A 14,760-nucleotide genomic window follows, 5' to 3' on the forward strand; every position below is an offset into this window, starting at 1 on the left:
GGCCTTTCCAGAGGCATGTCACAGCAGCTCCATAGCAACATAAACTCAACAGTTTCACACTTTTGCAGAAGACCTTTGAGAATTGTGGTCTGTCATTGCCAAACCATGGAAACACAAAATTCTCAGTATTTATGGTCACATCCAATGCTGTTCCCACTCAAAGTAAAGCTATTGAAATTATGGACAGGACTTAGGTTCATTCGTTCCAATGGGTCTACTCGGAGTAGGACTTCATTGCCTATAACCCTATTTTCAAATTTAATTTATTAACTTAAAAGAACAAGATTGGCTTATATTCATCATGTGGCGTTGACCATTGCTGTGGGCCTGAAACTGACTTTGAAAAGCAGCTTTTGACTGTTGCACTATTGTTTGAAAGTGCCAGCACAGTCTTGACCAAAAGACCAAGTCCCAGAAATGCAGGTTCGTGTTTTGCAAGCTCATCTGCAGATCGTTTTCTTTAATAAGGAGTTTTGCCAACTTAAGCTCGGGTTTCAAGTTTCCTAGCTTTTTGCAGTTGTCTGGCTAATGTTTCAATATTTCAGATAGTTGATTCAAATTATCCTCATTCCCATACTGGAGCAAATGCTTGCAAGCTGCTATTATAACAGAATTGTCTCTCCCTGAATCTGTTTTCCAATTCGTGAGTGCAACGGTCAATAACACTGTTATATATATATATATTTTAAATAATATTTATTAATAATTTCAGAATTACAAAAAAGAGAAAAAAATAAAGAACAACACTGCAATACATAAAAAGAAGAAAAAACGCAAAACATAAAAACCAATACAACAATACAGCAAAAAAGAAAGGAAAAAAAGGGGGGGGGGAGGAAGGGGAAAAGAAACACAAATCCCACATTACATATCTTCAACTTCCATTTGCTTGTTTCATTGACCTCCTCACACCTCCCTTTTTGTATTCTAGTTTAGTTAGTTATTTCAGCAAATTCTTTCCATCTTTCTCCATTTTTGTTAAATAATTTATCTTCGCAATTTAACCTATTAATTAACTCGACAGATCCTTTCCATCTTTCCCCATATTCTATTATTCAAATTACCCTAATTTATTTAACCTTATCTTACCATAAAATACCTTAAAGCTTAAAACTTAATACTCAGTTATACATGACTCCTGATGTCATTTCTGCTAGAGTCATATAGTTTCATTCCCACATTTTCCCTAATATTCATTAATTTTAGGCTAATTCCCTAAATAAAAAATTTTCTTTATAAATTTTCTTTTTTTTAAAAAAAGAATATTTATTCCAATTGTAAAATTACAAAAAGAAAGAAAAAACCATACAAAAAAGAATAAAACATATTACAAAAAACAGACAATAAGAAAAACTCAACAAAAAATAGAAATACATTACAATAAAGTATAACAAAAATCAAATTAAACCTTTACAACCTTTTTCCCTTTTACTTATTTCCGTGACTTCCTCCCACCTCCCCGCTTTGTATTCTAGTTTAAATCGTATTTCCAGCAAATCCTTCTAACCTTCTTTTCATTTACTTATTTTAACATTCAATAATGTATTTAATCCTCCTCTATCCTCAGTTTCTACACTTCATTTTTACTTAATCCATTATACCATATCTGCCAAAACGGCCTAATATTCTTTTCCAACCTCTTTCTAACATTCTTTTATATTGCAGTATTTTTGAAGATATATTTTAAATTTTTTCCAATCTTCTTCCATCGACCCTTCTCCCTGGTCTCGAATTCTGCCGGTCATCTCAGCCAGTTCCATATAGTCCATCACTTTCATCTGCCATTCTTCTCGGGTAGGCAATTCTTGTGTCTTCCAGTATTTCCCAATGAGTATTCTTGCTGCTGCTGTCGCATACATAAAAAAGTTTCTATCTTCCCTTCGCACCAATTGGCCGACCATGCCCAAGAGGAAGGCCTCTGGTTTCTTTAGAAAAGTGTATTTCAATACCTTTTTTAATTCATTATATATCATTTCCCAGAAGGCCTTGATCTTTGGGCACGTCCACCAAAGGTGAAAGAAAGTACCTTCATTTTCTTTACATTTCCAACATTTATTATCAGGCAAATGATAGATTTTTGCTAGCTTGACTGGGGTTAAGTACCACCTATAAATCATTTTCATTATATTTTCTCTTCCATGTCCCTTCTGCAGATCTTCTTCTTCTTGTTTATACTTGTCCTTTTCCTTGTCTTTTGTTGGTCTCTTTCTTAATTTCTTTCCTTTCTCATTGAGGAGTAGGTCTCTGGGGGATTCCAACCCAAAATTGTCTCCATCTCCCTTCATCAAACCCGCCCATTCCCCACAGTCCCACTCCCCACAGTCATCAATGTAATCCAAAAAGTAATTAAAAGCATATTTCAAGGTCTCTCCAAAGTTAAGAACCTCCTCAGCTCCAGACTCCCCCTGGCCCACTCCAACTTCAATCTGCAATGACAGCGGCTTATGCTCCTGTAGGGCCTCGGGTCTCTCCATTTGTATTATTTGAGGTGCAACCGCATCCTCCTCCATTATCTTCTGCACTTGCCCAGTCAGTACAGGTTCATGAGTTGGTCCCTGAATGGTTTCTGTATCAATGTTCCCTGTTCGTCCACAGTTATTGACCACAACAGTCATCAAGTCCATTTTCTCATTCATCAAATCCATCTTCTCGTGCATCTGTTCCAGCAAGGCACTTGTCTTGCATAAAGCAAGCACCCAAACTTCCTCCCAGCTCATCTTTAGTCAAGGTCAGAAAAGACTGGTCCCACGATCTTAATCTCACAGCTGTTGAGTCCTCAAGTAGACTGCAGCAACAATTTAACAAGCTCCCTCTAGAGGAGACAATTTCTATTTGTATCCATTTTTTTTAAGGCAAGTCCAACAAAGGAAAATTACTTTCATTTTTCAGATATTTTTCAGATATTTTGTTTGTTTAGAATGCAAAAGGCAACATTGGAATCAGTTTATTTCTCTTCTTTAGCTATCTGTCAAAGTATTCCATTCACAGTCAATGAACCTCTCCAACTATTTCTGTCTCTGACACCCCGTTCCCAGGTTCGAGACGGCGGAAACTTATCCTTCTTCACTCCCTCTCCTGCAGGGGTTAAACAAAGTCCCCCCCCCCTTTTCTCCTGCTTCCAAGGGGGTTTCAGTAATTATAAATGAAGGAAATTTAGACTTTTTTAACGGCTTTCCAGGTTTAGCTTACAAGGTTTTTGCTTTAGTCTATATACAAAAAGCGGAAGGCGGACTTCCTGTTTTGAACCTTCCCGCTTCGATGCCAAATTAAGATATTTCTTGATCCAATTTTCCATTTCTACTCACAGGTACTTGTTTTAAATCCAATTGTCCACAGGAAAAAGTCAGCGCTCTCCGGCAATGGCTGTGCGGCTTCACTCCGTGAAAGTAGCAATCAGTTCGCAGCACCGCACTGCTCACCCCACTTCGCTCCAGCACCCCAAAATGGGGTTCCTGGTGAGTAGGGGGGGCGCTTCTGGTGCCCTGCCGAACCCCACGTTCCCAGGCTTCCTCCGCCTGGGATTTCTAGCGGGTCCCCACCTTCGCCGCGGCGGGAAGACCCAGTTTCCACAGAGCCCGTTCCTCCGGTCGGAGGAACTCTGCCATTCACCGATGGCGCTGACAGTCAATAACACTGTTATAAGGCCTTCTCACTAAGGTTCATTTTCACTACTTCTTTCAAAATTAATAGCATCACTGTTAACAATACTGTCAGAAAACCTCTGTGGGAATTAACAAAGTCGTTCTGATGGTGCTTCATGTTCAGCAGATTCATATGCTTCAACAGAAGTGCTGAAAACAATTATTTCACATTTCTTGCAAATGCCCCCGATCCATTTAAATGCTGTTTCAATATTCATATTCTTCTGGTGCAGTAGTGATGTTACAACTTTAATATATTCCCAGGATGTTTAGCATAATTTCAGTAAGAATCACTGTAAAGGACTACAGATCCAATCAAACAATCCAATAGTTTGTTTTTATTTGGCCAAAGTTTTTACAAGGGAAGGATGCACTGATCAATTTGCAGTTTTAAATTCACCTCAGTATCTCAGTAAAGCCAGATGAATTTCTTGTTAATATCGTAGTGGTACATTGTGGGGGTCAGGTGGGATAGCTATGAGGAATTATGAAAAATGAAGCAAGCTATTGTGTCAGCAATGAAAGCATTGCTTTGACTGGGTTTGAGCCATTGACAATAATTTCTGATAGTAATCCCACCTGACTCCCACAGTGCATTCTCTTTCCAAAGCAGCAGTGGGCCTGCTGACAGATGAAGGGTTAGATTCAGTGCTGTTTTTGTCTGGTAAAAGCACTACCACATTGCCTCTGACAGGAGTTGCTGTTCTAGATTTATTTCCTGCTCAAATACAGCCACAACACATGGCTAATGAATATAGTAAATGTGCTATTATTAGTAGTAGAATGTCATCCAAAATTTACAATTCAGTAACTTCAAAATAATATATATATCAGTCCATAACCAAGTAGTCAATGAAATGAATTGCTGGTGGGGAACACCACGACGTCTTTCCATGGATGATGTCTAAGACAGTATATCCAGATTGAATCAACTGTTTCGAATATGAATCTTCATCAGTAAATAGTTTTTGATAGAATATCCATACAGGTAAATGTAATACTTGTGGATCAGAACTCACTAACCAGTGTAGCTAACCAGCAATTCATTTCATTTTGGATGACATTCTACTGCTAATAATAACACATTTACTATATTCATTAGCCATTACAGGTTATTCTGTATTGCAACACAGGGGTTTGTTTTTGTCACTAGATTTATTTCCAGCAGAGAAACTTACAATTGATGTTTGCTTTGAAGTCCTGATGATGATAATAATAATAATAGTAGTGGTGGTGAACTGAAGATCTGCATTTCCTCCCAGCCTGGGGAAGATATAACTCAATCTATCTCCTGCCCCCCCACACCCTGTCTAGCAAGGCATAGAATCACACACCGTAGCCAAGAGTTGAAAAAATACAATTTGCTTATGAGGTAATTGACTGCTTCAGTTAATTGACTTATTCCGACCCACAGCAAGCAGAGACTACTGAATCCCACCTCACCACTAGTGATTGCTCTGGATGGATATCATAGCAATGGATATCATAGCCATCGGGTCTGTTTGCTATTTCATCAGCCAGATAGGACAGTTGTGTTTGAGCTCGAGTCCCTGATTGGTAAATTTAGATACATAAGAACACACCAGGCCTGATAATATTCTCTCCATTTTAATCTCTGCCTGCTGACCCTTCTCACATGATTTTTCATGGTAAGCAAATTCCACTGCAGCAGCAACACCCCCACCCCCACCGCCAAGTAAAATAGCATGGAAACACAAGTGGCAGTTTTAAAAGCTTCTCAAAATGATCTCCTTTTTTTAAAAAAAAAAAAAATCTATTCATTTCTCCCCACAATATAGTCAAATTACAACTACAAAAAAACCGAAGGTGGATTGAATAAGTAGAATAGAGTCTTCTCTTAAAAGTAATTCTTAGTCCTTACTACCCTCAGTAGCTCCTCCCAGCTCACGTGGGATCTTTCCTTTCTCATCCCAGCTTCTCATACTGGGAAACCAACCTTTTCTTATCTCTTCCCCCGGGTCCTCCATCAACCAGCTACCCCCCCCCCAAACATTGGACTCCAAAGAAAGAAAAAGAAGAGAAACGAAGACGGGAAACAGAAAACGGAATGGGACTATAAAAAGGAGAGGGAGAGAGCAAGAGAAAGAAACATTAGAAAAAGATGCAAAAAGAAAACTTTTGATTTTCCATCTGCCAGTTTCATAATTTTTTTTAAAAAAATATTACTTAAAACTTTTAGTCCATGTTAATATCCATCTTCTGTTAAATATTTCTTTTAAGTAAAGGTGTCAGAACTTCTCAAAATCTCAAGCAGCAATCTAACCCTAGGAAGACAGATAAAACTGTCCGTATCTTATTCTGCCTCAACAAGGTCTGAATGAGATGATATTTTGGAATATTCCAGTTTTAAGGCTCTGGATATATTGACTGATTTGATTTGTATGTTCACAACATACAATTTTTTTCTTAAGAGTCACGAGCAACACTCACCACCTCCCCAGTCAATAATCTATGTAGGAAATGAAGAGACTTTAAAACAATAACTTTCTTTTTTTATTTAACTTCTGGTCTCCATGACACTATAATACAGGTCTCACGTTTCAGTTTTCCCAACAAATGTGAAAATTATAAATTTATATGGTGTTATAAAGTAAAAATTCTCAATTTTCTAAAAAGGATCTATGAGCAATTGATTGCCTATCTTGGAGCTGCACGTCAAGTTTCTATTTCTCCCTACATGTTTGTTTTGGCATTACAGAGGAAAAGCTGTACATTTGTACAACAGTCATTAATAGAAGCCAATGTTTACTCACCACAAAATAAAATGTAATACCATTGTCGTAAACTTCATCTTGTATACTTAGTGTTAATATGCAAACATTTAACGGAATAAACCATTGCGTATCATGGCACTGAAATTATGGCAATAGCTCAGTGTGAAAAAAATAGCTTATTAATGATAAACTTTCTAAAATCAATAAATTAAATACAAAATGCCACAGTACAGACACAAAATGGCAACTCATTAAATATTAACTTATGTACAGAGCCAGATAGAATTAGTTGTGGTTATTTAATAACCAACGTTATTAGTTAACATGAACCAAGGAATACAAAATATAACAATGGATGGTAAAGGAAAGATAGTCTTGGAAAGCTGCAGAAAACTAGCTTAGCATGTAAACATCAAAAGAGGGTTTCTGTTTGGTCTCTGGAGTATTGTCTTTGGTGTTCCAATATCTGTTTAAAAATATTCTTCAGAATGCTGTAAATGTTCAAGCCACCTTCCGAATCAGAACTCACCTGCCGGAAGCAAACTTAAAGTTAATAAAATTATAACACATACATATCAGGCTTTATCGAAATATAGTACTGTCTAATTCAAAACACAATGGTGTCTACAGAAAATGAAATATAAATCCTACATATAGAATCTGGCATATACAAATTCAGAGTGTCTCATTTTACCTAGTACTAGAGTAATATCTGAAGTTTTCCACTTGAACTACAATGGCTATTAGATGTAGTTTATAAAATGGAGTAGCAGGAGCTAAATAGAGAACAGCGCTTGCAAAATTAGCTGTTCAAATCTATTGTGAACCGCTATGGATGCAGTTTTGTCAAAAAGTAAATTATTACATCTGCGATTGTCCCCCCCGCCCTGACTGCTCCCATAATAGTGAGTGAGTGAGTGAGTGAGTGAGTGAATGAATAAATAAATAAATAAATAACCTTTATTTTCACTATACCACCTGTGTACAGTGAAATTAAACGAGCCCCCCCACATACACTCAGTCTTGTCCGCGCTCTGTGTACTTGTCGGAAGTCAATCACACCACTATTTTTTTCCATTCAGCAGCCCAACAGCCCACATATAAAAACTGTTCTTTAACCTGTTGGTGCGGCTGACTATACTTCTGTATCTCCTGCCTGAAGGTAGGAGATTAAAGTGGTGCTGGCCAGGGTGTGAGTCGTCCCTAAGAATTTCCCTCACTCTCCTGAGGCAGCGGTCTCCCGCGATGTCATTTAGCAAACTCCGGGGACAGCCCATGGGCTGTGTTCACCACCCTCTGTAGGGACTTCCTGTCCGTGACTGTCAAACCAGCATACCACACTGTAATACAGTATGAAAGGACACCATCTACTGTGGCCCGGTAATGGGAGATCATCAATTTTTGTTTGACATTGTTCTTTCGCAAGACCCTGAGGAAATGGAGTCTCTGTTGGGCCTTCCTAACCGCCTAGGTTTATTGATTTTCCAAGTGAGGTCTTCACTAAGGTAAACTCCCAGGAATTTAAAGGAAGAGACTCTCTCCACACAGCCCCCCCCCCCGATATACAACAGGGCTAGTTCCCCTCTCTTCCTCCGAAAGTCCAACACCATCTCCTTTGTCTTGCTGATATATAATAATAATAATAATAATAATAATAATAATAATAATAATTTATTATTTGTACCCCACCTATCTGGCTGGGTTTCCCCAGCCACTCTGGGCGGCTTCCAACAAAGATTAAAAATTAGATGCAAGGTGTTCTCTAGGCACCATGTGGAGACTTTCTGTACCTCCTCCCTATACGCTAATTCATCTCCACCTGTAATTAGACCCATTATGGTGGTATCATCTGCAAACTTACTAATTGCAGTGGATGGATCAGATGAAATACAGTCATATGTATACAACGAGTACAGGTAGGGACTCAGCACACATCCCTGTGGGGTGCCAGTGCTGAGCTTTAGAGAGGTAGATGTAACAGGTCCAGTCCTCATTATTTGTGTGCGATCCCTCAGAAAGTCTTTAATCCAATCACAGATGGTAGGGGAAAGGTCCAGGTCCATCAGCTTTTTAATAAGAATGTCCGGAAGGATGGTATTAAAAGCCGAGCTATAATCAGTACAGTGGTACCTCAGGTTAAGTACTTAATTCGTTCTGGAGGTCCGTACTTAACCTGAAACTGTTCTTAACCTGGAGCACCACTTTAGCTAATGGGGCCTCCTGCTGCTGCCGCACCGCCGGAGCACGATTTCTGTTCTCATCCTGAAGCAAAGTTCTTAACCTGAAGCACTATTTCTGGGTTAGCGGAGTCTGTAACCTGAAGTGTATGTAACCTGAAGCATATGTAACCCGAGGTACCACTGTAAACAGCATTCGGACATAATTCCCTGGTCTCTCCAGATGACTCGCTGCAAGGTGAAAAGCTGTGGCTATGGAATCATCTGTTGACCTATTTCTCCTATAAGCGAACTGGTGTTCATCAAAATCCGGTGGAAAACATGTCCTAAGGTGTTGAAGAACCAATCTCTCAAAGCATAGGGAGACACAGAGCTTCATTTCCCCCCCAAAGCAAGGTTGTAATTGGGAGCAGAGGCCAAGTGGGTGGCTTCTGAAGCAGTCGGAGCTGAATCAGTTTGTTTTCCAAATCGCCAGATCAAGGTCCAAAACAAATCTTGTTTTGTGGTGCCCACCTCTAGCAAGCAAACAAGCTCCGTGTGGACACTGATTGACACCAGAATTCTATAGCCCTCTGTAGGTGTGCACCCACACATTAATTGGTTCCAGCGTACAGTACATTTGGTTCAGATTCTTTGCATGAAGTGCAATGTTTGAAATAGTTTACCATCAGGTTAATTATGGTCAGCATTCTAGGCTAGTCTGTGAGTTACAAAAGATCACAATTTCACATTCCACTTGCCTTTGTAAATGCTTTAATGGCACGATCAAGTAGAAGGTCCTCCACGTACATTGGTATGGTCTGCAATTGCACCACGCAGTTTAAAATGCACAGTATAGTGTGATATTTTCCCTGATGGGGAGCGGAAAGACATTGTTAGGTAGGAAATATTTTAAAGACACCAACGTGGAGGAGGTACCGACCACAATCCAACAGCATTTGGCATGCTTGAAGCTATACGATTCTATAAAGAGAGAGTGAACTCTTTCCTTCACAATCACCTTTGTGATTTCCACTAGTGAAAGAGCAAACTACACCTGCTGAAATGCCCTCTTCTGCAGAAGCACAAAATGTCCTCTATAAAAGGGTGGAGAATCTATGGCCCTTTGGAGGATGCTGGATTCCAGGTCCTATCAGCCCTAACCAGCATGGCCAATGATCAGAGATGATGGAAACTGTAGTCCAGGAACATCTGCAGAGCCACAGGTGCTCCTCTCCTTTAAGCCTGTTAAAGTCAGTGGCATTTATCAACTGTATTCACTCATTGCAAATGTAAGCAGGGCTGGATTAACCACAAAGCAAAATAAGCATATGCTTATCAAGGGAAGGGGGGCACCACAGAAAATTCCCATTGCCAGATTTACCATCTGAACAAAAATAAACATTGTTTATACAAATATAGAAAACTAAACATTATTTTCCATCATACTGTAGGTTCCATTTTATTTTATGGTTTACTGCGGTTTATATTTTGAATTTGATATAAATGGGGGTACCAAAATCTCGTAAGTGCTTAGGGCCTCTAAGGATCTTAATCCAGTCCTGAATATAGGCTACGCAGTAAAGTATGTCCACTTCAATTATGTATTCAAATGCAACAAAAAGGTTTCCCATCAAAAATTTACAAATTCTGAGCACAGGTGACTAGCATACATGGAAAAGAACATTTCTCTTAAATACTGCCCCACTAACATTTGCCACCCAGTAGACTGGACAAAAAATAGTTCTTATAAGACCTCTAGATCGGTAGCAAAAAAAGGGTAAGTGATATGAAATACAGCATACACTTAAAGGGGCTCTCCCACCTAGCCATTATAAGTTACCAAGAAAAGAAAGTAAAAGCTATTAGTAAAAGGAGAACATGAACATGTTTAAAGGCAGAGAGTGACATGGTATAGGAGGCAAAATGAAGGGTGGACATATTTTCATAGTGGTGTAGACATACACAGGAGGGGGTGAAATGCAAACATTACTCTTAAGGGTCATGCAAAAGATAAATAACCAAGGAACCCACATTGGGATAATATGAAAGAGGGTATGCAGAAATGTAGGGACAGATACAAGTACCATGAAAGAAGAGGCCTTAGTGAATGTACATTTGTTAAGCTGTACTTTTTGTGATAAGGAAAGTGACAGGAAAATACACTGGGAAGTATAGGATAACTATTTATGCAACATTGTATAACCTCTGAACAAACATATTAGAATGAATGCTCAATAAATAGCTGACATCACAAACTCCCTGCAAACTATGTGCAAATAAATCATGACGTCTGGAAGCAACCAAAGGCAAGGAGATGTGTATGCTGCATTTGTGTCATCTTATGCAAAATGCTTTGCGAGGTCTTCCTGAAAAGTGGTATAGAACTGCCTTAATACATTAAATGCTTACCTTGTCTAACAATTTAAGTGCTTCTTGAGGGTCTACGTTGTTTTTTGCTAACACATCTACATCATTTTTGGTTAGAAGAGGTTCTTTAAGTTGCTCTATCCAGGACCACATCAAACTACTGAGGATAAAAGGATCTGTCTCGCCGCATATCCTATCCCAGGCTCCATTCTGAGAATTCAGTTCTTTCTAAAGATAAAAAAGAAAGAAATCCTTGTCAACTTTCTATAAATAGTCTTTGCTTTAGTAACGTTAGGGTAGAATTCTATAAACACAGACCCCTTTTGGTATAATGACATAGAGGAAGGAAGGAAGGCAATTTTGTCCCATTCCCAAATCCCTGCCTGCCATACATGCATGGGGGATGAAATGTCTGAAGAGCATTTGTTCCATTTGTGATTTAGCACTCTATGTGACCGTGGACTTCAGGGAGGGAGGTTGTTGCGAATGTGACAGGAGCAGCAGAGGCAGACCTGCTCTCTTTCTCCACGCATTTACAATTGTATGGAAAATAATGCCTTCAGGCAGCTTATGTACACACTCTCTCTCTCTCTCTCTCTCTCTGTGTGTGTGTGTGTGTGTGTGTGTGTGAGAGAGAGAGAGAGAGAGAGAGAGAGAGAAAGAAAGAAGATAATGGGGATATGGGGCAGAGAGCATTTGTTGGGGACTGTCAAACTAGTTTCCCCAAAGCCTTCCACTTTCTGGGTCCAGTTTAGAAGCAAACAGATTCAACACGCCTGGATGCATTTGTGGTGCCAGCTCCAGGATCTGGGCCTCCTTCAGCCAATGCATTCTTAGTAGGCTTCCTTGACCTGGATGAGACAAGTCATGCAAGACCAAGGGCACAGTGCCCTTGACCTTCTTGGGTAAAAGATAAAGGTAAAGGACGCCTGACAGTTAAGTCCAGTCGCAAACGACTCTGGGGTTGCGGCGCTCATCTCGCTTTACTGGCTGAGGGAGCCAATGTTTGTCCGCAGTTTTTCTGGGTCATGTGGCCAGCATGACTAAGCCGCTTCTGGCGAACCAGAGCAGCGCACGGAAACGCCATTTATCTTCCCGCCGGAGTGGTACCTATTTATCTACTTGCACTTTGATGTGCTTTCTGCTAGATTGGCAGGTGCTGGGACCGAGCAACAGGAGCTCACCCTGTTGCGGGGATTCGAACCGCCGACCTTCCAATCGGCAAGCCCTAGGCTCAGTGGTTTAGACCACAGCGCCACCTGCGTCCCTACCTTCTTGGGTACCCCATTCAAAGAGCCCACGACTGGCCTTCAAGTCCCTACCTCGCTGCCCAGGACAATTGCAAGAGGGGAATGGCTGGGAGGTATGTGTTAAAGCACCTGCTGCTTCAAACGGAGTCTTTCTTACAAATGCCTTGCTCTGGTTTTAGGATTTAATGTAAGCAGAGAGTTTAGGACCCTGTGCTGACTCATAAGCAGGAGGTTTGCCCTTAGACTGCATTACATTCATACAAAAATCGAAGGGTTTGTCACTGCTTAAAACCTTTTGCACTTGCATGCCCATTTTGGTTTCAGGCTGTGTTTTGGTAAAGAGCTGACTCCCATGTTCCTCAAAATATCTGCTCAAGTATTATGAAGGAGCACTGAAGGGGAGTGTGCAGCCGTCTGATGAAGTACTCACTTTGCCGCAACTGAAAGAGGAGCAGTAGTCTTTTTACAGATGCCATAAGTCTGGTTCTAGAGCCCAGCTTTGCACGGTAATTGCATGTGTACAAGAACACCTGATTGTCCCTAGATTAAGCAAATACAACAAAGCTAGTGGCTACAGCGTCTTATCGCTGAAGGGCATGAAGTAGGGCATAGTAAGCAGCCCTGAGTATGTTCTCTTTATAGCTTTATATTTTTGAAAGCATAAGCTTCAGTAGGAAGAATGGCCTTTACTGGTATGACTTTATGCTCTCTGAAAGCAAAGATGTTATGGGATTCCCCCTCCCCCCCCCCCACTTCCTGGAGGTGCTCTCATGAACTAGACACGTGTGCAACATTTACAAAATGAAAATACCTGCCACATCTCCACTTTTTGCTCTTTTTCTTCTGATCCCATAAACTCATTCACATCTGCCAGGGCCTTGGCTGCCAACGTTCTTCGTGCCTCCAGAGTTAGTTCTGACTGCACAACGATATGGGGGATCGATTCACAGAGATCCCGAATATTGCGGATCTCATGCTCTGCTTTCGAAGCGTCCGAGTCCTCAGAGGACCACATTTTTTTGCCATAGCTATTAGCTTTTCTGCCACAATTATAGTTTAGTGCTTTTAGCTCTTCTTCGTCCTCCTCTGCCTCCTCTTCCTTCCGATCACTCGAAAGGCCCGAAGAAAAGGTTTGGCTACGCTGCACTTCTCCGGGATACCTGCTTTTATGGAAAAATGGAGAATTGGCTTCTTTTCCATCTAAAGGCGTCCTGTCCTGACACGAGAAAGTAAATGTACTACGGATTAAGAGTTCTTGGGTTAAATCAACCTTGAGAGTCTGGCAATTGTTTGGTGGGTTTGTTTTGCTGCAGAGTGGCACTTGCACAGGCACCGACCAGGGGGTCTCTCCTTGCTCACAGACAAAGACCGCTCTTCTCAAATCTGAGTCACTGTAGCTCAGGCGCCTTTTTGCCCGACCCAGAGGCTGAAGGCAATCAGCGTTCCTCCTCTTCCAAAGAGGATCACATTCCTGTTCATTGGGATGAAGAGGATTGGCTCCCGAGAGAGAAAACGGCTCTGAAGCACTACTGTCTTGCCTTGTCAGCTCTTTATCAAGCTGCGTGGAAGCTAGCTGAGAAACGGTCTCTTCAATCTCAGCGGACAGGTCTGGAAGGTCCACAAGTTCCTCTATCACGTGCCGGTTTTCAGCCAAGTCCAACAGCAATTTGCAAACCAGATGAATAAGCTTTGGCACATACTTGAGGTTCCTGCTCTCATAACCGTGGAGCAAATGCCGCTGCCGGATCAGGTACTGGGAAAGAGTCACGGCGTGCGCTTTGGGTTCACAGGATGCAAAAACATTCCTGAGAGGAATCAAGAACTGGGAAAACTCCCGTACGCACAACAGCTGTCCTCTGGTTTGGATAGAGTTAGGCCTTTTCGCCCTGACAAAAAGGATTGCTTGGTCTGCTGTCATTCGTGTGGCAAAAACCAAGTAACAAGCTATTAAAACACCTGGAAGGTAAGTAAAGGACAAAAAAGAAGAAGGAAATGTTAAATTTGTTAGGTGAAAACAAAAATGTAATTCTCAAAATAGCACAGAGCGTACAGATGCAGATTCATGTTCCTTCCAATAGAGCAGGCTAGCCGAAGCTGCCACCAGTTATGAAAATCAATTCAGCCTTGTAGGAGCTCCTCCAGATTATTTCCCCCCTACTGCACCATACTTGTTTATTTATATAAAGAACTGCACATTTATTTGCTATAGAAACATAGAACAGCTTCCAGAACAAAAAATTATTAGATACCAACAACCTTGAAACATCTACACTGAGCAGGCGGCAACAAATTGACTTAAGGATTACATCATCACCCAAAACGGGAGATGAAAAAATTGGGAAATTGTTTTGGAAACAAATAGGTCTTTACTAGTGGATGAATGGAGGTCAGGGAAGGCACATACTGAGCTTTTCTAGCAGTGCTTCCCCTGATTTAGAGGAATGAGAAAGCAGTTCTTAACAATAATAAAGCAAAAGATCTGCAAAAATTGCAAGGCATTGGTGCCTATAAGGGGAAGGAGGGAGTGGCCTTGTTCCTGTTACCACATTTTGGGTTTTTTACAAAAAGGGCTAGATGAATACACTTATGCTTGAGGGATACTTTGGAA

At 40.7% G+C, this 14,760-nt stretch overlaps 1 protein-coding gene and 1 long non-coding RNA gene across 5 annotated transcripts in view; one reads left to right on the plus strand and one right to left on the minus strand.

Annotated features, from left to right (window-relative positions):
• The first annotated feature begins 64 nt into the window (after nucleotides 1-64).
• On the plus strand, nucleotides 65-6,025 carry LOC308472222. The gene is made up of 3 exons (XR_013983365.1): nucleotides 65-423; nucleotides 3,337-3,455; nucleotides 5,577-6,025. It is a non-coding gene; the product is annotated as an uncharacterized lncRNA (long non-coding RNA).
• Nucleotides 6,026-6,656: 631 nt separating this feature from the next.
• Nucleotides 6,657-14,760, minus strand: part of PTPDC1 (protein tyrosine phosphatase domain containing 1) — a 31,147-nt gene continuing 23,043 nt past the window's right edge. For all 4 annotated transcript variants that reach the window (XM_080996738.1, XM_080996741.1, XM_080996740.1 and 1 more), the window contains 4 exons: nucleotides 12,964-14,108; nucleotides 10,945-11,130; nucleotides 9,294-9,404; nucleotides 6,657-6,905 (listed from right to left, as the gene is read on the minus strand). In XM_080996738.1, the coding sequence (XP_080852864.1) occupies nucleotides 6,789-6,905; nucleotides 9,294-9,404; nucleotides 10,945-11,130; nucleotides 12,964-14,108 (1,559 nt within the window). In that variant the 3' untranslated portion in view covers nucleotides 6,657-6,788. The remainder of the gene's footprint in view (nucleotides 6,906-9,293; nucleotides 9,405-10,944; nucleotides 11,131-12,963; nucleotides 14,109-14,760) is intronic.

Source organism: Podarcis pityusensis, assembly GCF_964106645.2.
Source record: "Podarcis pityusensis genome assembly, chromosome: 2".
NCBI lineage: Eukaryota > Metazoa > Chordata > Lepidosauria > Squamata > Lacertidae > Podarcis > Podarcis pityusensis.